Raw genomic sequence first — 26,126 nt, forward strand, 5'->3', positions numbered from 1 at the left:
AGCCACTTCTTTTTTTTTTTAATTGATTTTATTTTATTTTATTTATTTATGATAGTCACACAGAGAGAGAGAGAGAGAGAGAGAGAGAGAGAGAGAGGCAGAGACACAGGCAGAGGGAGAAGCAGGCTCCATGCAGTGGGAACCCAACGTGGGATTCAATCCCGGGTCTCCAGGATGGCGCCCTGGGCCAAAGGCAGGCGCTAAACCGCTGCGCCACCCAGGGATCCCTACAGCCACTTCTCATGGTAGGGAGCGATCATTACCTGCTAGCAATCATGTTCCCACCATTGTTGTGATAGTGGGTAGGAGGATAATTTGGTAGTACTGATACCAGTATTAATCAAAACTTAAAATACACACAAACTTTCAATCCAGCCAGCCATTCCAACACTGAAAAAAAAAAATCATTCTCCAGCTAGACTTACTTTATGTGCAGATAGGCTGCGTACATCTAAAGGTACAACACTGTGTACGAGAGAGAAATAAGAAGCAATGTAAACACCTACCACTAGGAGTGAGGTAAATAAATCAGGGCATGTCTGTCCAAGGAACACCATGCAGCTATTAAAAGAATGTGCTAGCAAAAAAAAAAAAAAAAAAGGAATGTGCTGCCAACTGGATGGCACAGTTGGTTAAGCCTTCGACTCTTGGTCTCAGCTCAGGTCAAGATCTCAGGGTCCTGAGACAGAGCCCCACACTGGGCTCTGCACTGGGCATGGAGCCTGCTTATGATTCTCTCTCTCCCTTCCCCTCCCTCTGCCCCTTCCTGCACCCTCTAAAAAAATAAATAATAAATCATATTTACCGTAGACTTTCTTGGATTTTTATGTATGGCTCTTTTTTTTTAAATCATTATTTATTTTTGGAAGAGAGAAACAGAGCTTAAAAGGTACAAAGGAACTTACAGTAAAGTCTCTCTCTAACATTTTGATCCCCGGCCACATAACCCCTTTCCCATAGGTAACCACCATTATGGATTTTCTTAGCTGGCTGGTAAGTTCTCTCATTTAAATTTTTTTTCCAAGATGAAGAAGTTTCCAGGCCGAGGGCATGGCTTATGCAGAAACCAGCCCCCGGGCAACTGCATGGGGCCACCATGGATACTCACAGTTCAGAATGATCTGGGCTGCGCGGTAGAGCTGCAGGCGGCGCAGGAGGTCCACCAGCTGCTGGACAGTGGCCTGCCGCATGCCCCACCACCACAGCAGCTCCCGTGTGATGCTCACGCCCTGCACCCGCTCCATTGACTTGATCTTCCGCAGCTGGGTCAGGTCTGTGATCACATAGGAGGCTGGAAGGCAAGCAAGAGGCTCTGCTTAGCATCAGAGAGGTCATCAGACCAGCAGGCTTTGTCTGCAGTATCTTCTCACTCACCCTCCATCACACCTGCCACCTTTAGCTGGCAGCCCAAGTTATAGTGCTGATTCCACTTGATACTCATGGGACGGGGCACACCAACTACACTTGAGTGTGAATATCACCTTCACAGCCGCACACGACAGGACAGAAAGATCAGGGGCTTTGAGCTTTAGTTGTTTATTTGTTTTGGGCAAGGCACTTCACCAGCTCGAGCCTCAGTTTCCTCGACCATAAGGAGGGGAAGTAATGGAACTTCTCTTGCCTCCTTCCCAGAACAGAAGCTCCATGTGACAGAGTTTTATCCATTCTGTCCACTCTTAGATCCCCAGAAAGGAGAACAGCACCTGGTATAGAGTGAAGGCAAGGCCTGGACCAGGGTGAGGCAAAGGAGCTATTCAGGTGGGAAAATTTAAGAAGGTGCTCACCCTCAGACCTGATCCTGCACTCTCAGAAGCTGGAGAGTAGGTGCCTCCTTAAATTCGGCCCTGGGCATCTCATTCTCCCCACCCTAAGTCCCAGGCCTGGCAAGGGAAAATGAAAGAATGAACGAAGGAACAAACAAATGAACAAACTCACAAGGGAACCCATGGCCCAGCATCCTCACAGAACTGGTCCAGGGATCAAGAGAGCCCACGCATCTAAAAGCACTTTGCCAACTCTGAAATACTACCAAATTTGCAGGGGGCTGCCACTGGCAATATGAAATATAAAGCATTCTTTTGCATCTTTCATTATAAAATTAATGGTTACTCACCAAAGAAACCTTGGAAAATGAAGGGAGGAAAACACCAATACAACAAGTTACACAGCCTCTCACTAGGGTACTTTCCCTTTCCAAAACTCTACCCACCCCTCTGCAGAGGAGCAGTCCTAGATGCAGTTGCTGCTGGCCTGTAAGATCTTGCATCCTGCCCTCATTTACTGATATTACAGGTAAGCACTTTCCGGGTCCTTACAAACTCTTCACAAACAGCATTTTGAATGGTTACATGTATTCTGCTGAATTTACTACAGTGAAGGAAGCTTTGTTTTTTTCTTCTTAACTAGGAATAAAATAATCACACTTCAGATCTAGAATTTCAGAAGCTATGGAAGCGGAATCCATGTGAACATTAAGCCATTCATTCGTTCGTTTGTTCATTCATTCTGTGCTCTCAGCCTGTCACAAGCTTTAGAGATACTGTAGTGAGTAAACCAGAATCCCATGGAGATTCCTGTTTGAAAAATACAAACATAAGTGAACTGAGTGGGGAAGGGGAGGCAAGAGATGAGGCCCAGGACTACATTACAAAGGACCTCGAAGTCCAGGCCATAGAGTTTGGACTCAATCCTAAGAGCCACAGAAGCTCTGAGCCCTGGCTCAGAGCTCAGGGAGTGACATGATCACATTGCACAATCCCCTCTCTCTAGGGGAAGGAGGAAGATTGAGACAGCCTCCTGAAGAGAGAAAGCCTGTTAGGGATGGAAAGTTCTCAGTGGCAACTTTAGTCACTGGAAACCCCAGGCCAGATTCCTGGTCAGTGGGAAATGATGTTAGCTGGGTCAGGAGCTGCTTCCAAAAGCTGAGAGAAAAGAGCGGAGGAAAGAGGAAGGAACAGCTCCCCCGCACCCTCTCCCTGCACCCCTTCCCTGCACACCAAGCTGCTCACTGGCACACCGCCCACTCTTCAGAGGCAGCATGATGTAATGGGAAAAAGAGAAGCCCTAGTGTGATGTTCCACCCACAGTTCTGTGGGATGAGCTTCCTTACAGGTGCCACCACCCAAGTAGGAACTAAGCCCCAAGGTGCCTTGTCGTTCTCACACTCCTGTGACAGTGACATAGCTTCCAGTGTCAACCTATCAACATTTAACCAGACCCTTAGAACAGGGTCAAGACAAGACACATATCTTAGTGGAATGAGTCACTGCCACGGACCCTATGATGTTCCTAGCTCTGGACTCAACACACATAGGAAATACCTGCTGATGATAGAAGATTTTGGCTAATGGAACAAAATGAAAGTCTCTGTGATCATCTCACTTGGATGAACCCAAGAAAAGCACTGCTCATACATTTGCTGGTAATCTTCCAGCTTTTTCTACTGATATAAAAATATTTGCTTCAGGGACGCCTGGGTGGCTCAGTGGTTGAGTGTCTGCCTTAGGCTCAGGTTGTGATCCCGAGATCCAGGATTGGGTCCCACATTGGGCTCTGTGCAAGGAGCCTGCTTCTCCCTCTGCCTGTGTCTCTGCTTCTCTCTCTCAGTCTGTGTCTCTCATGAATAAATAAATAAATCTTTAAATATATATATATATATGTATATATATATGTATATATATATATATATATACACACACATATATATATATGCATATGCTTCAGGGATGCCTGGGTGGCCCGGTGGTTGAGTGTCTGCCTTTGGCTCAGGGCGTGATTCTGGGGTCTTGGGATCAAGTCCCACATTGGGCTCCCTGTGGTGAGTCTGCTTCTCCCTCTGTCTATGTCTCTGCCTCTTTCTGTGTGTCTCTCATGAATAAATAAATAAAATCTTTAAAAAATAAAAAAATTTAAATTAAAAATGTTTAAAATAAATAAATAAAAATAAAAATACATACTTCTATCAGCAGGATAGTACAATGGTGGGTCAGGGCCTAGATTTTGGATTCTGAGGCCTGGGTTCAAATCCTATTCTGCTACTCACTTGCTGTGTACTTGGGGAAAGCCCTTCCTCCCTCCCTGTGCCTCAGTTTCCTTATCTGCAAATGAGGATAACAGCCACACCTGCCTCAGAAGCTGTCGCGAGGCTCAGATTAGTTACATACACAGATGTACTTGGAATAGTGCTTTGGACATAGAAAATGTCATATAAGTGTGAGCTGTACTCATTAAACCAGCTACACTCTATGAAAACGTGTTTTCGTCCCCTATGGTTATCACTATGTGGGACATCCCTCCAGGTCTGAGTCCCAGAATCCCATAGGAGTTCACCTGAGAATAGAAAATCTTGCCATGTTCATAACCTTCTGGACCACACATGACACAGCCTCCTGAAATGACCCAGCTTAGGGTCAAATGACCCTCATCAGGAGTGATGTGACTCCTCCCTGGCTAAGAGAAAGAGAAAAACACTAGGGAACTTCCACACAACCTGCCCCTAAGTCTCTTGGTGACTCACCGCTATTTGATAGAGGAGGAAATGAAAGGCTGAGAGAGAGGCAGACACTTGACCATAATCACACAGCTGGACAGGGACAAAGCAGGGCTATGCACAAAAGCTAGCACATGCATGAGTGAGCAAGGTGGGGAACAGTCCAACAAAGGAACCCCTGCCTCCATACTCCCTTGGAATACACCTGGAGGAAGCTGTAAGAAGCCTGTTTTCCCCCAAGGGCAAAAATAGATACCGCTATAATCATAGAAAATGAACAGGAAGCAGCCAAAATATCTGCCAACAATTGTCAGATCCAAAGAGCACGCATATGCGGGCCATGTGATTTTCTAGATCCCTTGAAGAAGGATCTTCCTTCCTCCCACGCCCTAGTACCACAATCTGCCCAAAGGGACTCTCTTTTCTAAATAGCTCACAGAAGGGGGATCCCTGAGTGGCTCAGTGGGTTTAGCACCTGCCTTCGGCCCAGGGCATGATCCTGGAGTCCCGGGATCGAGTCCCACATCAGGCTCCCTGCATGGAGCCTGCTTCTCCCTCTGCCTATGTCTCTGCCTCTCTTATTCTCTCTCTGTGTCTCTCGTGAATAAATAAAATCTATAAATAAATAAATAAATAAATAAATAAATAGCTAGCTAGCTAGCTAGCTAGCTAGCTCGCAGAAGCAGAGACTCTTTAGAGATGGAAAGACAATGGCAATCACCAGTTCTGGTGATGAGGAAGCCAGACAGTGTTGTGGCTTGACAAGGAGCGGCTAAATGGGGGGCCTGGCTGACTCCCAGCCCAGCAAGCTCCAACCCAACACAGAAAGCTGGCTGACCATAGGCTCAAAGCCATCTCGGTGGGGTAAGAAGTGCACATTCCCCCACTGCCCCACCATTCCCACATCCTTCAGCTCATCATCTATTCAAGTGGTTCCTCAGTGTCTGCCCACTGGCCAGGCACGGTGCTAGGCTCTGGGAACACAGGCCTGAACTAGAGGGGTGAAATCCCTGTCCTCACAGTGCTTTCATTCTCCAGGGAGAGAGAGACATAAATAAATAATGAACAAGGTAATATCAAAATATGTTAGGTGGAAGAGTAGAAATAAAACAGACAGTAGCAGGGGGCAGGGTATTCACCTCTGGAATAAAGGTGAAGTAAGATCCAAGACCTGAAGAACTATGGACCTCCAAAGTCAGTATTCCAAACTCCAAAACCTGTGATTACGGGACCTTTCATGACAAGAAGGACCTTGCAGATGGGCTTACATTAAAGGTTCTGAGAAATTATTAGCCTGAATTACCTGAGTGGGCCTATATAATCACAAGGGTCCTTATAATAGGGAGGCAGCAGTCTCAGATTCAAAGGTGATATGACAACAGAAGCAGAGGTCAGAAAGAGTCTTGAAAATGCTATATGGTTGGCTTTGAAGGTGGAGGGAGGGGCCCTGAATCAAGCGTTGCAGGCAGCCTCTAGAAGCTGCAAATTTGGGGCACTTGGGTGGCTCAACGGTTCAGTATCTGCCTTTAGCTCAGGTCGTGATCCTGTGGTCCTGGGATCAAGTCCTGCATCAGGCTCCTCATAGGGAGCCTGCTTCTCTCTCTGCCTGTGTCTGCCTCTCTCTGTGTGTGTCTCTCATGAATAAATAAAATCTTTAGAAGCTGAAAAACTTAGGCAAGAAAATGGATCCTCCCCTAGAGCACCCAAAAGGAATGCAACCCTGTTGACAGCTTGATTTTAGGACTTCTGACCTCCAGAACTGTAACATGATAAATGTGTGCTGTTTTTAAGCCATTAAATTTGTGGTAATTTGTTACAGCAGCAAGAGGAATCTAATGCAGATTAGAAAGCCAGCCACGGCGAACACTGGAAGATGAATGTCCCAGACAGAGGGAGTAGCAAGTGCAAAGGCCCTGAGTCTGGACCAAGGAGGCCAGTGTGGCTGGAACTGGGTAAGCAAGAGTGGGTGTGGAAGGAAAAGAGATCAGAAATCAGTGTGGTCAGATTGTGACAGATTGGGAAGGCCAGGTGGAGTCTGGATTATATCCCAAAAGACAGTTGGAAGTCTTTGAAGAGTTTGAGCAATTCTGGTGTCTCTGGGGCTTAAAAAGTCAGAGGTATTCCCCAAAGAGGATGTACACAGGGCCAATAAGCACATTAAAGATACTCAACATCATTAGTCATGAGGGAAACGCAAATCAAAACTACAGTGAGATGCCACTTCACGCCTGCTCAGATGGCTATAATTGAAAAGACAGACAATAACAAGTGTCGGGGAGGATACTAAGAAATTGGAACCCTCATACACTGCTGGGGGGAATGTAAATTAGTGCAGTCAATGTGGAGGATGGTCTGGCACTTCCTCAAAATGTTATAGAGTTATCCTATGACTCAGTAATTCCATTCCTAAGTGACTACCCAACGGAAATGAAAACATGCATCTACGTAAAAACTTGTACACAAATGTGCACAGGAGCTTTATTCATAACAGCCAAGAAGTGGAAAGAACCCAAACGTTCATCAGCTGTCCACCCATCCAGGGCAGTATTTATTCAGTAATAAAAAGAAATTATGCACGGATACATGGAATGACATGGATGAAACTGGAAAACTAATGCCATATGAAAGAAGCCAATCACAAAGGAATGCATATTATAGGATTCCATTTATGTGAAATGTCCAGAATAGGCAATGCCTAAAGCTGAGGAAAATGAAAGGTGGGAATGTTGGGGGTGACAATGAAGTTATACAGGGTTTCTTTGTGGGTTGTGAAAGTGTTCCAAGACTGACTGTAGAGATGGAAATACAACACTACCTATACTAAAAGCCACTGAATTGTACACTTTAAATGGGTGAACTGTATGGTGTGTGGATTATATCTTAATAAAGCCACTTTTAAAAAGTCACAGGGGTGCCTTCTAAGTATCTTAGGAACAGAAGTTGCTCTAGTGTTTACAGTCAAGGCCAACATGAGGGAAAAAAAGTACTAGAGGGAATCTCTTACACAAAATTGGTCCACTGCCCAGGAAACATTCAAAGTAGATAAGTCACAGGTCATCAGAGCAAAGGAGCATGGTGCAGTCTAGAAAACCAGGTGGCAAAAGGCATTCTCAGAGGTGCCCTGACGTGTTATCAGTAACTGCCTCTGGGAAGTGGACCGGGAGGCTGAAGACCAGGAAGAAGAAAGACATTTACCTTCCTCTCTACCTGTGGCATATCATTTACATTTGTAAATGCATTTGTTGCTTCTTTCCATTAAAAATCGCCAACAGGGATCCCTGGGTGGCGCAGCGGTTTGGCGCCTGCCTTTGGCACAGGGCACGGTCCTGGAGACCCGGGATCGAATCCCACGTTGGGTTCCCGGTGCATGGAGCCTGCTTCTCCCTCTGCCTATGTCTCTGCCTCTCTCTCTCTCTCTGTGTGTGACTATCATAAATAAATAAAAATTAAAAAAAAATCGTCAACAAAAATAAATGCTAAAAAAAATAATAATAAAATAAATGCTAAAAATAAAAACCTAAATCCATGTTGCTAAAGAACACTGCTTGATGGGGATCCCTGGGTGGCTCAGCGGTTTAGCACCGGCCTTCAGCCCAGGGTGTGATTCTGGAGTCCCGGGATCAAGTCCCACATTGGGCTCCCTGCATGAAGCCTGCTTCTCCCTCTGCTTGTGTCTCTGCCTCTCTCTCTCTCTCTCTCTCTCTCTCTCTCTGCGTGTCTTTCATGAATAAATAAATATTTTTAAAAAAGAAAAAGAACACTGCTTGGCAAGGAGAAAAAAAGGTATTTCAAGTGGAAAAAAATACAAGCTATTAGAATGTAAAAAATGATAGAATTTGTGAAAAATATATGCACATGTTTATTGTTATATACTAGACAGTATAAACCATATAGCACTCTGCTAGCACACATTAAGAAGCCAGTAAGTGTCAGCTGTTGTTGATGCTGTTCATTATTATTATCATTATTAATACTACTGGCATCCAAATAAGAATGGTTATCCCTGAGTGGTGGAATTTGAACTAATCTTTGTTTCCCACAGCATATTTCAATAAGCGTATATTATTTTTGTTACTAGTTTAAAACAGAGTTTCTGAATCTGAGCACTACTGACACTTTGGGCCAGATAATTCTATGCAGAGAGGACTGTCCTGTGCATCATAGGATGTTTAGCAAAATCCCTGGCCTTTACTCACTACACGCCCCGAGTGGGGACAACCAAAAGGTCTCCAGACATTTTTCCCTTGGGAGCAAAATCACCCTGGTTGAGAACCACTAGATTAAAATGTATATTATTTGCTGAAACTGGATGGATAACACATACATATTCATTTTACTATTTTTAACTGTATATATATATATCATATACTGTATGTATATATTACATACTCCTGTATATACAGGAGTACATACATATGCATATCATAAACTAAATTTGAAAGAAACTAGATTATTTTTAAAATTAAGTGGCACCAGTTACACTGACCTCAAACGTAAAAATAATCATTGTTAATACTTCCTTGTTACTTACTAGAATCTGGCACTTAAGTGTCAGGTGCCTCTTATATAGTTTTAATTACTCACAAGAACCTCCAGTTCACAGATTAAGAAACTGAGGCTCAGAGAGATTAAGCAATTCGTCCAAAGTCACTAACTGGGAGGAGGTGGAGCCTGGAAGGCAGACCTCTGCTTGGGAACCCAAGGTCCACTCTGGCGGCGTCCACCCAGATGCCAGGCACTCCCTGCAGGTCAGCAGGTGCAAACAAACAAACACACACAGCAGGGGCGCCAGGCTGGCTCAGTGGGGTGAGCTTCTGCCTTCGGCTGGGTCTGGGATCGAGTCCCACATCTGGCTCCCTGCTCAGTGGGGAGCCTGCTTCTCCCCGCCCCCGCCACTACCTCTGCTAGTGCGCTCGCTCACTCGCTCGCTCAAATAAATCAGCCAGACCCCAAGAGTCCGGACGCCCTGGTGGAGTCAGACTCCAGGGTTCAAATCCCACCCTGCCCCTTAGCAACGTGACGGCCGCAGGCAAGTTACTCCACCTCCCTCACTCCGCTTCCCCGGCTGTACGACGGGACAGGAGAAAAACGCACTTTACAGGCCCTTGCGGGACCTCAGCGAGGTGACCCGCGTCCGTGCCCCGGTCGGGGCGGGACTCCCGCGCGTAACTGAAGCTTATTACGGTGGGCTTCGGTAGGCAGCAAAGCCACTACCCCAGAAACCTCCCAAGATCACCTGCCGCCTGCCGGACGGTCCCGTGGAGGGGGGGCGGGGGCGGCCCGAGGACACACAGCGAGACCCGGGGCGGGAAGGGACCCGCGTACACAGAGGTGGGCAGGGGGTTAGCGGCGGGGTCCCCGTCCCCGCCCCGGTCCCCGTCTCTGTCCCCGTCCCGGTCCCCGTTCCCGTCCCCGTCCCGGTCCCCGTCCCCGTCCCGGTCCCCGTCCCCACCCCCACCCCCACTCACCGAACTGCATCCAGTCCCACTCGCTGAGCGTGTCCATGTTGCGGCACAGGTCGTCCAGCACCCAGGCGGGCAGCTGGTAGATGTAGCAGGACATGGCTGGGCTCCGGGGCCGGCGGGCAGGCGCCAGGGCGACTGGGGCCGCCGCGGGGGACACCCGGCTCCTCTACTCCGCGAGCGGGCGGGGCCCACCGGGCGGGGCCCCCAGCCGCCGCCTCCCGGGAAGTGGGCGGGGCCGGGCGCCGGGCACCACCGCCCCCCAGCGGCCGCGCGCGGCACGACGCCGCCCAGCTGGAGCCGCTGCGGAACCGCGTCTGAGCCGCGAGGGGAAACTGAGGCGCAGGGTGGGCTGGGGCGGGGGCAACGCGTTTAAGGACACACGGAAGAGTTCAGTGGCAGTCCCAGCAGGTCTTCTGACCCCAGGCCCAGTGCTTTTGGCGCTCTGCCACATATAATTCATTCAACAAATACTCTATTAATCACCTACTATATGCCAGGCAAGGTGTTCAAGGTGTTGGAGGTACATTAGTGGAGAAAACCTACAAACTTCCTTGTTTTCATGGGACTTACAATCTAGATGGTGGGGGGAAGAAAACTAGCTCTAAGTAATGAAAGTACCTAACAAGTTAGGTGGTGTGTTAAATGGTGTTAAGTGCTATTGCACAAAAGAAGGAAAGGTGGTTAAGGGGTATTAGGAACTCAGAGCGAGCAGCGGGAGGTCTGTTAAATAGTCAAAATGGACCTTATCATAATAACGGCTAACATTTATTGAGCAGCTACTACATGCCAGGCACTGCCCAGAATATCTCTGAGGAAAAAAGGACAAAATCCGTGCCCTGCAGGGCAACAGGCAATAAGCAGTAAATAACTTAGCACTATAGAAGAATATAGGTAACATTCCAGAATAAAAGCAGAGTGTGATGGGGGCGCCTGGAGGGTGCAGTCATTAAGCTTCCAGCTCTTGGTTTCGGCTGCAGCTGTTATCTCAGTGTCATGAGATGGAGCCCAATTCTGGCTCCCGTTCAGTGTGGAGTCTGCTTGAGGATTCTCTCTCTCTTTCTTTCTCTCTCCCTCTCCCTCTCCTTCTGCCCCTCCTGCTCTTACATGCTCTCTCTCCAAAATAAATAAATCTTAAAAAAAAAAAAAAAAGCAGAGTGTGATGAAAAAGAGTAGGAGTAGGGGTGGTTCATTGCGTTCTTATCTTAAAAGGCAATAAATCTTAATGAGGGAAAACAGAATAAGAGAGACTTCAGGGCAAATTGAATTATTAAATAGGATAGGAAGAGAACTTGTACTAATAATGGCTGGTGCTAGGCAGCCCGGGTGGTTCAGCGGTTTGGCGCCGCCTTCAGCCCAGGGTGTGATCCTGGGGTCCCAGGATCGAGTCCCGCGTAGGGCTCCCTACGTGGAGCCTGCTTCTCCCTCTGCCTGTGTCTCTGCCTCTCTCTCTCTCTAATAAATAAAATTTTTTAAAATGGCTGGTACTTATTGATCATTTACCATGTGTAGACTTCACCTGGGTTATTCCTACTCCTTACAATGACCCTATTAGATAGGTGTGGTTATTACCCCCATTCTACAGATGAGGAACCCTAAGCACAAAAGCACAGAGAGGTTGAGTAACTTGCCTAACATCATACAGGTACAAGTGACAGAGCTGGGATTTGAACCCAAACAGTCTGACCACTGGCTACAAACTGCCTCTTTATTATAATAACTACCATTTACCTACACCTACAATGTGCTTTTCATAAATTATTTTCTGTAATTCTCATAAGCCTATGCTATAGATAGTATTATCCCTTTTCTTTCCCCACAGAAATAAAGGGGTTCCAAAAGATTAGGCAATGTCACTGAGGGCAGATAAACTAGAGTTATATTTTGTGGCCATAAACATCAGCTAAGAAGTATGGCTACAGAAGGAAACTGAAATGAAAGTGGGAAGTCCTGGGAGCACGTCCTGGTTCTGCCACCAACAGGCTTTGTGACCCTGGACAGCCCATTTCACTTTTCAAACCTTGCTTTCCACATCTGTAAAATGGCACTAGTTATTTCTATTCCCTAGAGTCATGCGCTAGGGAAATTGATTAAATCAGTTTATACAGCCCATATGGAATGTCTACTACCCAGTCTTTCCTGCACAGAGAATAGGCGTAAAATGTTAGCTGCCATATTGAAAAAAGCTCCACCAAAAGTGCTCCTGCGATCCATCAAAGGACAAAGGATCAAAGGACATCAAACTCATTTTTAAAAGAAAGTAAAAAGAAAAGAAAAGAAAAGAAAAAGGCATCCATTGCCTTCAAATTCTATCAGGATCTGAGATCTAAGTTCATTCACGGACTCTTCATCCTTGAGGAAACCTTCAGTTTTCTGTTTTGTAAACTGGATATCCTGCCCTAACTACTTTGAAGGATTGGTATGAAGCTTACATGGACCTCCAAATGCTTGGGTTAAACTGTGAAGTATTTAGCCCAGTAAAGGGTTGCTTGTGGGACACCTGGGTGGCTCAGTGGTTGAGCATCTGCCTTTGGCTCAGGACATGATCCGGGGGTCTGGGATGGAGTCCCATATTGGCTCCCCACAGGGAGCCTGCTTCTCCCTATGCCTGTGTTTCTGCCTCTTTCTGTGTCTCTCATGAATAAATAAAATCTTTTAAAAAATAAAAAAAATAAAGGGTTGCTTGTATGTGAGTCCACCCCTTTGATGTTGAAATCGGGGCCTATTTCAGTGTTCTGTGACTGTTTTGCAGGGGAAGTCTCATGTTTCAGCAGTGGTGGAAGGTGGAGTTGAAGGGGAAAGCAATTACATCCCAGGGCAAACATCCTCTTCTTTCATTTTTTTTACTTGCAGAGTTCTCTGCCTGCTTCTCCCTTACTTCTGCAAGCACAGAGCATCTGTCTTTTAGCATTATTAGTGCCATGGGGTCTCTTCTCCTTGATGGGGCTTTGAGGTCTCAGGAGATCTGCATTCAGCCTTGGCCAGTCCAGGATGGACAAGTCCCTACAACTTCTCTGTCTGCTCTTTGGGCTCTTGGCAAGTTTCTTTCTCACCCCATCCTCAGGGCTTGGAATCTGAGACCTAGTGTTTTCTCCTCCGAAAAGGCCTAAGAAGTTCAGGGCCTGATCAGATCATCTTAGGGAGACATCATGGTCCCCATTCTTTATAATAAATTCTTCAAAGTAAGATCCTTATTACTAATTAATAGAGCTGCTGCTCACCTACCAAGCATTTAGCATACACTATCTGGGATGCTCACAACAACCCTACAAAGCAGGATTATTGTTCCCATTCTACAGATGAGAAAACTGAGGTGTCAATCCAATTGGCTGACAGGATTCAACCCAAATTTGTCTCCAAAGGAAGTGTTCTTTCTACTCTAGTATACTGCCTCACCACAAAGAAATTTCCTTTGATCCTGCACAGTTCATTTCTTCTCTTAATTAGCTGCTTTCCATGGCCAACACCCTCCCCACCACAATCAGAGACAATTATTGAGGGTGAATGTAATTAGTTATGTAGTTATGTCATTTTGACCTATTCACATTTAATTTCCTTGAAATTATAGTCTGTGGAAAGCACTCTGGCTGCATATTAGAATTACCTAGGGAGCTTTAACAAGCTACACGTGCCCAGCCTGATCTCCACAGATCCAGACTCAATTGTGGGTGGAGCTGGGCCAGGGCTCAGGCACTAGCATTTTAAAAAGCTTCCCAGGTTGGGCCACCTGGGTGGCTCAGCGAGTAGAGCAAGACTCTTGATTCTGGCTCCCACCCCCATAACGATCTCAGGTTAGCAGATGAAGGCCCACCAGGGGGTTCTTATCTCAGCGGGGAGCCTGCTAGGGATTCTCTCTCCTTCTCCCTCGGCAATCCCCCCCCCCCCCACTGGTGCATACATGCAGGCTCTCTCTCTCTCTTAAATAAATAAATCTAAATAAATAAATAAATAAATAAATAATCTTTAAAAAATAAAATAAAAAGCTTCATGGTAATTCCAATCATGCACAGAGCTAAGAACCAGTATTTTATCAGGAAGTTGGGATGAGAAAGAAGACTGATGATAGAGGATTAATAAAGCGTCTGTGTGTATTTTGTACATATATTTTCTTCCTAATAAAAATATCTTCGGGATGCCTGTGTAGCTTAGCGGTTGAGCATCTGCCTTTGGCTCAAGTTCCTGGGATGGAGTCCCACATCGGGCTCCATGGATTCCCTCGGCCTGTCTCTGCCTCTCTGTCTCTCATGTATAAAAAAATCTTTGTTTTTTCTATAGGACATGATCACTGTCCAAAAAAAAAAAAAAAAAAAAAAATGTGGCTAACCTTAAAAATAAAACTGTCAATTATTTTATCAGCAAAAATGGGTTTATTCGGGAATAGCAGAGAATTGCGATTCAGGACACACAAGCTACTACAAAACCATAGGCAAGTCATGGAACAAAAAACAGGAAGGCTCTTTTACAGAGGAAAGAGGGGAGTTGGGATTGCTGTTATAAACGAAGTCCATTAGAGCAAACTGGGAGTTCATAGCATAGTGGCTTTTCATTGGCTGAATTGTCTCACTGGCTGAGCTGTTGCTGGGAGAAGAGGAAATCTTTTTTCCTGCAACTGGGATAGTAGTGTCCACCTGCATGGTCCTTGTCTTCCTGTTGGGGGTGGGAGGGGTCTACAACTAAGGAGTGAGAGGGCATGAGATCGCCCCCTGCTGGCCTCCTGACTCCACTTTTGTGAGTTTTCCTTCCACTAATTTTCACAGGGTGAATTTAAAAACCCAGTCCTAGCCTCTCCTCCTCCTGTGTAGGAAAAAACCCAGTTCTCCCTTCTCCTGTATGTTTTTCCTTTCCTTTTACACAGAACACTTAACTTTTGACACTTCTGGCCACCAAATGTTGGGGCAGGGGGAGCGATTCCCCACAACCAATTCTCTGCAACACCAGCTAGGTGTCCTACAGCTAAACTTACTTCTAACAATGTCTACCTGGGGATCCCTGGGTGGCGCAGCGGTTTGGCGCCTGCCTTTGGCCCAGGGCGCGATCCTGGAGACCTGGGATCAAGTCCCATGTCGGGCTCCCGGTGCATGGAGCCTGCTTCTCCCTCTGCCTGTGTCTCTGCGCCTCTCTCTCTGTGACTATCATAAATAAATAAAAATTAAAAAAAAAAAAAAAAAAAACAATGTCTACCTGGAGATCGTGTCAGATCCCATAGATCATTTACCAGTGGGTTACTGTGTATGTGTGGCGAGGGGAAGCTCCAGGGAAATGTTTTGCTGGGGCAAGGAGTTTAGGTGTGTTGACAGAAAAGGGAAATATTGAAGGGATATCAGGCAGCCCAGTGACTGGCATAGGGTAGAGTGAGGTGCTAAGAATGGGATGCATACAGAAACCTCGTGTGAAAGTAACTGAAAAGTTCACATTGGTGCTCACTTGTCAAGAGTGCAAAACACTAATACCTATTTCATACCCTTAGTGTGTTGATTTCTAGGACAGAGCCTGTCCTTTTATCACCTGCTCAGTATACGCGCTGGTAAAATAGAAACCACTTACCATTTTTGGTTCTTTTTTTTAAAATAGACTTTAAGATCACAGCATAATTGAGAGGAAGGTACAGGGATTTCACATATACCTCCCACCCCCACAAATGCAAAGCTTCCCCCATGATTAATGTCCCTACCAAAGTGGCACATTTGTTTCAAGTGATGAACCTTCCCTGACACACCCGTATCACCCCAAGTCCATAGTTTACTTTAGGGTTCCTCCTTTTTGTTGTATATTCCATGCTGTAAAAACTCACATATATTATAGTATCATACAGAAGAGTTTTATTGTCCAAAAAGCCCCATGCTCCACCTATTCATCCCACTCTCCACTCCATACCCTGGCAACCATTATCTTTTGACTCCATAGTTTGGCCTTTTCCACAGTGTCATACAGCTGAAATCATATACCGTGTGACCTTTTAGATTGGCTTCTTTCACTTAGTAATATGCGTTAAAGTTTCCTCCATGTCCTTTCATGCTTGACAGCTCATTTCTTTTTAGTGCTGTCATTCAGAACCTGGAACTAGTTTATTTACCCATTCACCTACCATAGGACACCTTGGTTCCTTCTAAGTTTTGGCAATTATGAATGAAGCTGCTATAAATACCCAAGGTTTTTAATTCCTTCGGGTATCAAGGAGCATGATTACTGGAATATATAAGAGAATGTTTACTTTTGTAAGGAACTGCCAACCTGTCTTCCAAAGTGGCTGTACCATTTTGCATTCCCACCAGCAGTGAGAATTCATGTTGCTCGGCATCCTGGGCAGCATTTGTTGGCCATCTTTCAGATTTTGGCCACTCTACTAGGTTGTATATTGGTATCTCCTTGTTGTTGTTGTTTTTAAGTAAGCTCCATGCTCAGGGTGGAGCCCAACATGGACTCATGACCCTGAGACCAAGACCTGAGCTAAGATCAAGAGTCAGATGCTTAACTGACTGAGCCTCCCAGGTGCCCCTCCCCTTATAGTTTTTTGGGGTTTTAAGATTGTATTCATTCATTTGACAGAGAGAGCACAAGCAGGAGGAATAGGAGAGGGAGAAGCAGGTTTCCTGCTGAGCAGGGAGCCTGTTGCAGGGCTTGATGCCAGGACTCTGAGATCATGAACTGAGCCAAAGGCAGACACTTAACCAACTGGGCTACCTAGGTGCCCCTCCTTGTTGTTTCAATTTGCATATCCCTGACCATATATGATGTGGAGCACATTTTCATATGCTTACTTGCCAACTGTGTATCTTCTCCAGTGAGGTGTCTGTGAAGGTTGGTTCTGTTTATGTACAAAAAAACCCCAGCTTTTCCCCAATGTGAGTACTTTTCTTCTTAATGCTTTTCTGTAGTGCTTAATTTTTTTCACAGTAATATTTCATTTTTATGTGAAAAATGAAGCTAAAGATGTTTATATTTTAAAAAAAAAGAAGAAAGAAAAACCCAGGGTAAGCACACCTGAGTGGCTCAGGCAGTTAAGAATTCCACTCTTGGTTTCAGCTCAAGTCATATCTCAGGGTCATGAAATTGAACCCTGCTTTGGGCTCCATGCTCAGCACAGTCTGCTTGAGATCTCCTCTCTCTCCCTTCCTCTCTGTCCCTCCCCCCACTGTGGTCTCTCTAAATAAATACATAAATAAAATCTTAAAAAAAAAAACCACCAAGGTGAAAAGAAAAAAAAATTAAATACATACATACATACACACACACACGAAACCAGGGTAAGATGCCTGGCTGGCTTATTAGTCTGTAGAGCACATAACTCCTGGTCTCCAAGTCATGAGTTCAAGCCCTGCACTGGGTACAGAGATTACTTAAGGAAATAAAAAAATAGGGACACCTGAGTGGCTCAGCAGCTGAGCGTCTGCCTTTGGCTCAGGGTGTGACCCTGGAGTCCTGGGATCAAGTCCCACGTCGGGCTTCCTGCATGGAGCCTGCTTCTTCTCCCTTTGCCTGTGTCTCTGCCTCTCTCTCATGAATAAATAAATAAAATCTTTAAAAAAAATTTTTTTAATTAAAAAGGAAAATAAAAAAATAAAAATAATAGAAACAAAAAATAAAAGAAATCAAGGCTGGAAAGAGGCTGAGCATGAAGACAAGTGCTTGTGTCTGCAACACCCCTCCCCACATAAGCCTTTACAGAAACACAGCTCTCTCACAACAGAGCCACACCAACACACCCAACCTATTTCCTTTGCTCAGCACCATTTAATGTATTCAAGAACAGCTTTTTTTTCTTTTTAAACTTGAAATAGGAAACATCACAGTCTTTTAGGAGCAATACATTTAATACAATCATAAAATTTCAAATGAAAAATATATATTATTCATGCTACAGGTTTTCAATCCTTGGACAACATAAAAAACACAGTACTCAAACTGCATGTTTTCACAGGAGGAACACGAATCTCATTTGGACACAAAGACAAGTTTAAAAAAAAAATTAAAACCAACAGTGAACGAATCCAGCAACAGTAGACTTCCTGACATCCCCCAACCCATCCCACCCTCGGACACACACTGCTGCCTGTTCCCCAGCATTTCTTCCTTCCCACCCAACAGCTCAGTAACATGTCAGACACCAAGGGGCATGTCACTGAGTGAGTACTACAGCATGCTTAAAAAACAACGGCCAATTTGTTAATTGAATATTCCAAGAGGGGATTAAGATTAGGTGAAACAAAGTCTAGGGAAACCATGGGGCATTGTCTTACTTCACGCTTATTTCCGAGCACAGGAATTGTGCTCAAAGGTTAGTACAGAAACTATAGATACCAAGAAATATCGCATTATTTATAAAAGGAAGACTGCACTAATGTCTACATTACCATGGGAAAACATTCAGTTATAAAGTCATGACTTAGAAGGTAGAATACAAAACTGTTATATTCTATATGATCCCAACTATGTAAAACCAAACTAACCAAAAGATGCCCTAAAAAGGCCAAAAGTCAAAATGTTAGGGGCTGTATTCAAGTAGTGTATCTGCATTGATTTTTTTTTTTCTTTTACTTTACTGTCTTTACCAAAATTTTCTCAATTGGGGGCAATTTTTTTTTTAAACTATTAGTTACCAAAAAAGAAAGCCTGATAGAACTTTTGAATTTCAGTTAATCAATTTAAGTCCAGCCTATAAGAAAGGATTTGTACATTTATAAAACTATAAAACATTCCAGGCTACTCCCTGAATCCACTGTGTATTATGAGTAACTTCCAAAAGGTAGAGGGCTTCCGCCTCTCCCCAGCCAGGTGTAAAGTGTCACCAGATCCTCCTGTCTGATGAAAAATGCAGAACCAGGCAGCCCTGCAAGTCCAGATGAGCCAATGAGTGGCTCCCCTTAGTGGTCCCTGCTGCCCCAACACTGCTGGCCCCTGGTTAAAACACTGCCAGCATTTAAGGAAACAAAACAAAACAATGCTAAGCCAAACAGAAAGAGGATTTACAAAAAGTAACAGAAATACTCACACTTAGCAAAAACCTATTTACAATACAGTAGTAGCTCCTTAATACTACAACTAAACAAGAGGACAGCTATTTTCTCCTATCTTCTGTGCATATGTCAAGTTTCAAAAAAGCGATCACCACAATAACTATAGAAAGCTAATCCTGGTTTAGAAACAAAATAAACTACAATAACAGTGGGCAGAGAAAAGCACAAAGTTTAGAAAGTTATAAAAAGTGCTTCCTATAAAAGTGATTCCCTTTAAAACATTTGTTTACTGTATACGTTGTAAGGTACCCACCTCCCCACCCCCCAAAAAAGGGCAAAACCTTCAAACACTTTCTACCAAAGTATCTGCTGGTTTGTTCATTCAACAAACACTGACTGAAGGCTCATAATGTGTGAGGCACTGGGGTCTCAAAAGAGGAGACAGACTTGTCCCTGCCTCAAGGACATCTCTGTCTTCTCAAAGCAGGAGACAGACACATCACCAACCACAAAACAGCAATTGAAAGCAGATGCCACTGCTTTCTTACAATTAAAGAATATGCTGCAATTCTTATTGAATTACTTACACAGAAGTCCTTACATAGAAACTTTTCTGACTTACTAGGAGGCAAAAACGCAACTATTTGAAGAATACTTCTAGAAGGGGCAGGCATTAAGTTACATCTTGTGATATTTGCCCCGAAACATCATAATGCCTAGTGCAGTCAGTTAACTTTCCTTTAAGCAATGGAGGATTTTTTACTCTGAGAATGAGACACCTTGAATAAGTCAGAATAAGTGAGAATAAGTGACCAGTCCTAAATATAGATCAAGATTAGTCAGTACCATCAAAGGCTGAGACTTAGGAGTGCAAATTTCAATTAAAATCCTCAGTCTCCCCTTCCATTCGCTGATTTTCAATATGCTCCTGTGTCAGCCGCTCCAGGTCTTTCCTTACATTCGGGTGGTCTTCCAGATCTTCATAGAGGGATCTCACGATGTCCAGTCTCCTATAATTCTCAGGCTTGACTAGGCTTCGGACAACCTGGAGGCACCGCTCTTTCAGAGTATACACTGCAAATGCAGAAAACCAAATCCTCAGGAGCAGATTCAGGCCTTGGGACAATGGATGAGCAAGAGGCTTTGCCAACCACAGCAATTCCATTTACTATAGATGGACTTTACTTTGGGCAAATAAAGGGAGTACATGCATGTGGCAGAGTGTAATGTGCTGGCCCTAATGGACAACTCAAGGTACACATGACCTCGTGTAGTCATTTCCCTTTACAAGTTGGCTGAGCTTGTGATTCATTTAAACTAAATCAATGTGGGTGAAGTGACAGATACTGTGCCAATTCTGAAACTGGCTTTTAAGAAGCCCTGGCAACTTCCACTTTTACACTCTTAGAAGCCCAGAGCTACCCTGCAGGAGAGACTACACAAAGAGGAAAGAACCCTGAGAATGCATGGGAGAGAGGCCCAGCCCCCAGGCAACCTGCCAGCAGTCAGCCACACAAATGGCCACCAATGAGCAGAATAACCACCTACCTGATCTCAGCCTAGACTGTAGAATTATGAATAAAAAGGTAATTGTTAGCTTGGGAGTCGCTGTCACACAGCAATAGATAACCAAAAAATTTTGCAACTGGATTTTGAGGAACTCCAATTCTATGTTAAACTCACTGGGGAATCTACTCTTTAAGGGCATCCTATAAGGCAAAATATACTTTTATCAATTTAAAATTGATAAGTCCTGAGTTAAATTGATAAAAGTATAATTGATAAGTCCTGAGTTAAATTGATAAAAGTATATAAATTGATAAAAGTATATTTTGCCTTATCAATTTTTGAACACTTTTTTCCTTAAAATGGGATCCATACATACATATCAGTTTAAACCTTATGAAGCTATAGGTATTTGGATTTGTCTTTGTTTTTTACTTAAGATTTTATTTTTAAGTAATCTCTATACCCAACTTGGGAGGCAAACTTATAATCCCAAGATCAACAGTTGCTGCTCCACTGACTAAGCCAGTCAGACACCCTTGTACTTGGCGTTTTTTAACCCATCAGTTTCTTTGGGTTCAACCTACTAAAATTAATTGGGTTTTAAACAAACAGTAAACTATGATGTTAACGTTCAATTTGGTGATTTTTTTTTTTTTTTTTTTACCCCGTTTGGCACTGTGAGCTTGAGTGGGTTAAATAACATTAAAAGATACAACACGGGCAGCCCGGGTGGCTCAGCGGTTTAGCACCTGGCTTCAGCACAGGGCCTGATCCTGGAGACCCAGGAGCTCCCTGCATGGGGCCTGCTTCTCCCTCTGCCTGTGTCTTGCGCGCTCGCTCTCTCCCTGTGTCTTTCATGAGTAAATAAATAAAATGTTTAAAAAAAAAAAAAAGATACAACACTAGGGGTGCCTGGGTGGTTCAGTTGGTTAAGTGTCTGCCATTGTGCTCAGGTCACGAACCCAGGGTCCCTGGATCAAGACCCATGTCAGGCTCTCTGCTCAGCAAGGAGCCTGCTTCTCCCTCTCCCTCTGCCTGCTGCTCTCCCTACTTGTGTGCACTCTCTCCCTCTCCCTCTGTCAAATTAAGAAAAATAAAAGGGATCCCTGGGTGGTGCAGCGGTTTGGCGCCTGCCTTTGGCCCAGGGCGCGATCCTGGAGATCCGGAATCGAATCCCACGTCGGGCTCCCGGTGCATGGAGCCTGCTTCTCCCTCTGCCTGTGTCTCTGCCTCTCTCTCTCTCTCTCTCTCTGTGACTATCGTAAATAAATAAAATTAAAAAAAAAAAAAAAAAAAAGCTATGACACTGAAAGACATGGTATCTCATTCTCTATACCTTATTCTTCTTCTAAGACTCCAGAGCATATTTCTTCTCTAAGGCAGCGTAAACAAAAATGAATTCATAATTCAACAATCAGATGTTTGTTTATTATTTATTAAAATTTGTAAGTAATCTTTACCCCCAATGTGAGGCTTGAGCTCATAACCCTGACACCAAGAGTCACATGCTCTACCAATTGAGGCAGCCAGGTGCCCCCCCTACAATCAGATATTTTAATTTAGCCCATTTCTGACAAGCCCTAAGAGCTTCTGAGAAACCACAACATCTCTGTTCAATATAAAGGATACAAATTTATTCCATTTTATTTGTGGTGGAAAATAGGACACAGAAAGGTTGGCTAACTTGGCTAGCATCCAGTAAAAACCACTAAAGATCTGGCGCCTCCAAGTGGCTTATTCCTACTTATTACAACAGTTTTATCTTTTTATTTATTATTTTTACTTATTTATTTTTAAATAATCTCTACACCCAATGTGGGGCTTGAACTCGCTCCCATGAAATCACGAGTCACATGCTCTATCTACCAACTAAGCCAGCCAGGAGCCCCCAGTCTTATCTTTTTAAAAAGATAGGGGAAGGCACTGGGGGGCTCAGTCAGTTAAGTGGCTGCCTTTGGTTCCAGTCATGATCCCAGGGTCCTAGGATTGAGCCTCACCTCAGGCTCCCTGCTCAGTGGGCAACCTACTTCTCCCTCTCCACTGCTTGTGCTCTCTCCTGCGCTCAATCCCCACCTCCCTCTCAAATAAAAAAAAATCTTTAAAAATATTTTTTTTTAATAATAAAAAAAATTAAAAGATGGAACATCAGTACCTGGCAGTGTGATGTTGGCAAAAATTGGCTGTCCATCAACATTGAGAGATGGCACAAATAGTTCAGTTTGGTTAACCAGAAGCCCATCATATGTCCCGGCATCTCGAAAGAGCCAAAGGTGACCTGTTAAAATAAGCAGAGGCTGTTATGCAGCTACACACCCATTTTCTGCATCTTCCTTGACTGACACTGAAGTACCCGCCTCTCATTCTGCTTAAATATTGAACAAAACCCTTCCAACAAATAATATTATCTTACTCAATTGTCACAACAGATCTATTTACATATGAGAAGAGCTCTAAAAAAAGCCAAGTAACTTGGTCAAGGGAAAAGGGACAGTTAGGAAAAAAGAGCATGTACTTGCGGCTCCAAATACCATGCCTTTTCTGCTACCATGATCAAACAGCAAACATGAATTGCAAATCACACCAAACACTGCAAACTAAAATAATTTCACTAACTCCTTACATCTGTGCTTCTCAAGGAAAAAAAAGGTGCAAAAACATCAAGTTGAGAAAAAGCCAGCCGGAAAAAGGTAAGTTCGGTAGTCAAAGACTAAACGAATCTCTTGTATGAAAAATCAAAAGAGGGACGCCTGGGTGGCTCAGCGGCTGAGCGTGTCCGCCTTTTGCTCAGGGGGTGATCCCAGATCCAGGGATCAAATGTGAGGAGCCTGCTTCGCCCTCTGCCTGTGTCTCTGACTCTCTCTGAGTGTCTCAAGAATAAATAAATAAAGTCTCTTCAATCAATCAGTCGCTGTCATTGACCTGCCTAAAAACTCAACACCCCTTTTCTTCCCAGGGGGGATAAACCTTTCGGGCTTCGTCTCCCGCCATCCGGTGCCTTGTCCTCCCCCCCTCCTCTCGCTGGGTCAGCCCCGCACGCGGCCCGCTCCGGGAGGCGCTCCCCAAGGGACATGACACGCCCCTCCCGTCCCGAGCAGGTTACCCGTTGACGCCTCCGTCAGTCCCCGCCCCCGCCCGGGTTCCCCTGGGACGTGGGGACCCTACGCGGACCCGGCCCACTGGGCACACGCGGGCATTAGGCAGGCAGCACTTTCAGGGGGAACCGACATGTGTGACGGGAAGAGCCCCTCAAATGAGAATTACCCAGTCGCCTGAAGAATTAGCTGCCACTTACTAGTAGCGTCCAACTGCATCTGTCACAAACTCGGGGGGCTCCAGCAGGCGCTCGCTGCGCCCCGGGAGGAAGGGGGGCCCCGGCGGCGGAGGGGGGCCGGGCCCGGCGACCGCGGCCCGCCTACCTCGGTAGCTGTGGATGCGGCGGCCCGTGCCCGGCGGCAGCGTCGGGTAGGGCTGCGGCTCGCCGTCGAAGTTGAGCCACACCGGCAGCACGACGCGCGGGCTGCGGTTGCAGAAGATGACCTGGGACGGCTCGCACGAGTTCACCGAGCGCAGCACCGGCCGCGGCTGCCCGGCCTCCATCTCCGCCGCAGCGCCCGGCTCCTCCGGGTCAGACTCTTCCGGGCCGGACTCCTCCGCGCCAGACTCCTCCCCGCCGGACTCTTCAGGGCCCACCTCCTCGGCGCCCACCTCCTCGGCGCCCGCCTCGGCCTCCTCCACGCTCCCTGCCTTCCGGGGCATTACCTCCCGGAGCCTAGACAACGCGAGGCCCGCCGCCGGGGATTTGCGGGCCTCGCGGGGCGGGGCGGGGCGGGGCGGGGCGGGGCGGGGCGGGGCGTGCTGCGTGCGTGCGTGCGTGCGTGCGTGCGTGCGCGGCCCCGCAAGCGTGCGCGCTGTTTTCGCGCGCTCTCGGGCGGGGGGACGGGCTACTGTGGCAGAAATGGCGGCTCGAAAATGTGCGCAAGCGCAGGTGGGGCCTCCGGCCGCGGGAACCCCGCGCACAGGCGGCGGAGGCTGGTGTTAGGCCGCTTCCTCCGCGGGTGTCCTCTATCGGGTGGGTTTTTATTTTTTTTGCACCAATATGTTTTTGACACAGCAGTTCCTTCGTTTCATTCATTCTCTTGATACCTTCCTGGTGTATGCCATATTCTCCCTACTATATGCACTATTATTTACTTAGTCATTTTCTTATTCGTTTCTCTCCATTTTGGGTCACAAAACTCGACTTTTGTGTAAAAGAGCATAATAAAGACAAAATTTCCTTCTCTTCCTAGTTTCCTACAGCCACCCAGAAGCGGTCTGAGGAGGCGAGAAGTATTATCAGTTTTTAAAGCTTCCTTTTAAAGGTCTTCATTCTATGCATAACGCAAAGCAGTTAAGTAATTTTATATTACTACCATCAGTGGAAATTCAGTCTCATTTGTCACGAAGAGTACAGTGGCACCAAGTTCAAAGGAAACAAGTTGCTAAACTTTATCTGTGGTCTGTCAAAAGCCCTGAGCCTGCTCTTCTTGGTTCAACTAGTTAGCCAAAGGTTAGGTGTTAAATACCAAGTGTTAATTGTCAAACCAACTTTCCTCTGGACATGATCAGAAGGATTAATAGACACGGCCACAAGCACATGAGGAAATGCTCCGCATCACTTGCCATCAGGGAAATACAAATCAAAACCACAATGAGAGACCACCTCACACAAGGCAGGAAACCACAAATGTTGGAGAGGATGTGGAGAAAGGGGAGCCCTCCTGCACTGTTTGTGGGAATGTGAACTGGTGCAGCCACTCTGGAAAACTGTGTGGAGGTTCCTCAAAGAGTTAAAAATAGACCTGCCCTACGACCCAGCAATTGCACTGCTGGGGATTTGCCCCAAAGATACAGATGCAGTGAAACGCCGGGACACCTGCACCCCGATGTTTATAGCAGCAATGGCCACGATAGCCAAACTGTGGAAGGAGCCTCGGTGTCCAACGAAAGATGATGGATAAAGAAGATGTGGTTTATGTATACAGTGGAATATCACTCAGCCATTAGAAATGACAAATACCATTTGCTTCGACGTGGATGGAAACGGAGGGTATTATGCTGAGTGAAGTAAGTCAGTAGGAGAAGGACTAACATATGGTCTCATTCATTTGGGGAATATAAAAAATAGTGAAAGGGAATAAAGGGGAAAGGAGAGAAAATGAGCGGGAAATGTCAGTGAGGGTGACAGAACATGAGAGTCTCCTAACTCTGGGAAACGAACAAGGGGTGGTGGAAGAGGATGTGGGCAGGGGGTTGGGGTGACTGGGTGATGGACCATGAGGGGGGCACTTGGGCTGAGCGCTGGGTGATATGCTATATGTTGGTGAATTGAACTCCAATAATAAAAAAAAAAATAATACAGAAAAAAAAAAAAAAAAAGGAAATGGAGGGCAGCCCAGGTGGCTCAGAGGTTTAGCACCTGCCTTCAGCCCAGGGTGTGATCCTGGAGAGCCAGGATCAGGTCCCACGATGGGCTCCCTGCATGGAGCCTGCTTCTCCCTCTGCCTGTGTCTCTGCCTCTCTCTGTGTCTCTCTCATGAATGAATAAATAAAATCTTAAAAAAATAAAAATAAAGAAAATTGAAACGGGAGTAACACTCAAGATTGCAGTCTGTGTGCCCTCTGAAATTCACACTCACCTAGGTTCTCAGTCTGCATGTAGCCTCAGATATG

General features: G+C 45.6%; 2 protein-coding genes across 4 annotated transcripts in view; both read right to left on the reverse strand.

The window, feature by feature from the left end:
- The window catches only part of IRAK2 (interleukin 1 receptor associated kinase 2), a 62,682-nt gene extending 52,525 nt beyond the window's left edge, over nucleotides 1–10,157 (reverse strand). For 2 of the 3 annotated variants that reach the window (XM_072785153.1, XM_072785152.1), the window contains exons 1-2: nucleotides 9,958–10,155; nucleotides 1,109–1,291 (exon numbers count right to left, since the gene is read on the reverse strand). In XM_072785153.1, the coding sequence (XP_072641254.1) occupies nucleotides 1,109–1,291; nucleotides 9,958–10,051 (277 nt within the window). In that variant the 5' untranslated portion in view covers nucleotides 10,052–10,155. Of the gene's footprint in view, nucleotides 1–1,108; nucleotides 1,292–9,957 lie in introns of all 3 variants that reach the window. The other variant, XM_072785154.1, reaches the window with a different exon arrangement.
- Nucleotides 10,158–17,662: 7,505 nt separating this feature from the next.
- On the reverse strand, nucleotides 17,663–24,238 carry VHL (von Hippel-Lindau tumor suppressor). Its single transcript, XM_072785159.1, has 3 exons — nucleotides 23,831–24,238; nucleotides 22,567–22,689; nucleotides 17,663–19,979 (listed from the first exon to the last, which is right to left on the reverse strand). The coding sequence occupies exons 1-3, from the start codon at nucleotides 24,168–24,170 to the stop codon at nucleotides 19,783–19,785; spliced, it is 660 nt and encodes a 219-aa protein (XP_072641260.1). The 5' UTR covers nucleotides 24,171–24,238; the 3' UTR covers nucleotides 17,663–19,782.
- Nucleotides 24,239–26,126: the final 1,888 nt, after the last annotated feature.

This window comes from Canis lupus, chromosome 19, assembly GCF_048164855.1.
Source record: "Canis lupus baileyi chromosome 19, mCanLup2.hap1, whole genome shotgun sequence".
Classification (NCBI taxonomy): Eukaryota; Metazoa; Chordata; class Mammalia; order Carnivora; family Canidae; genus Canis; species Canis lupus.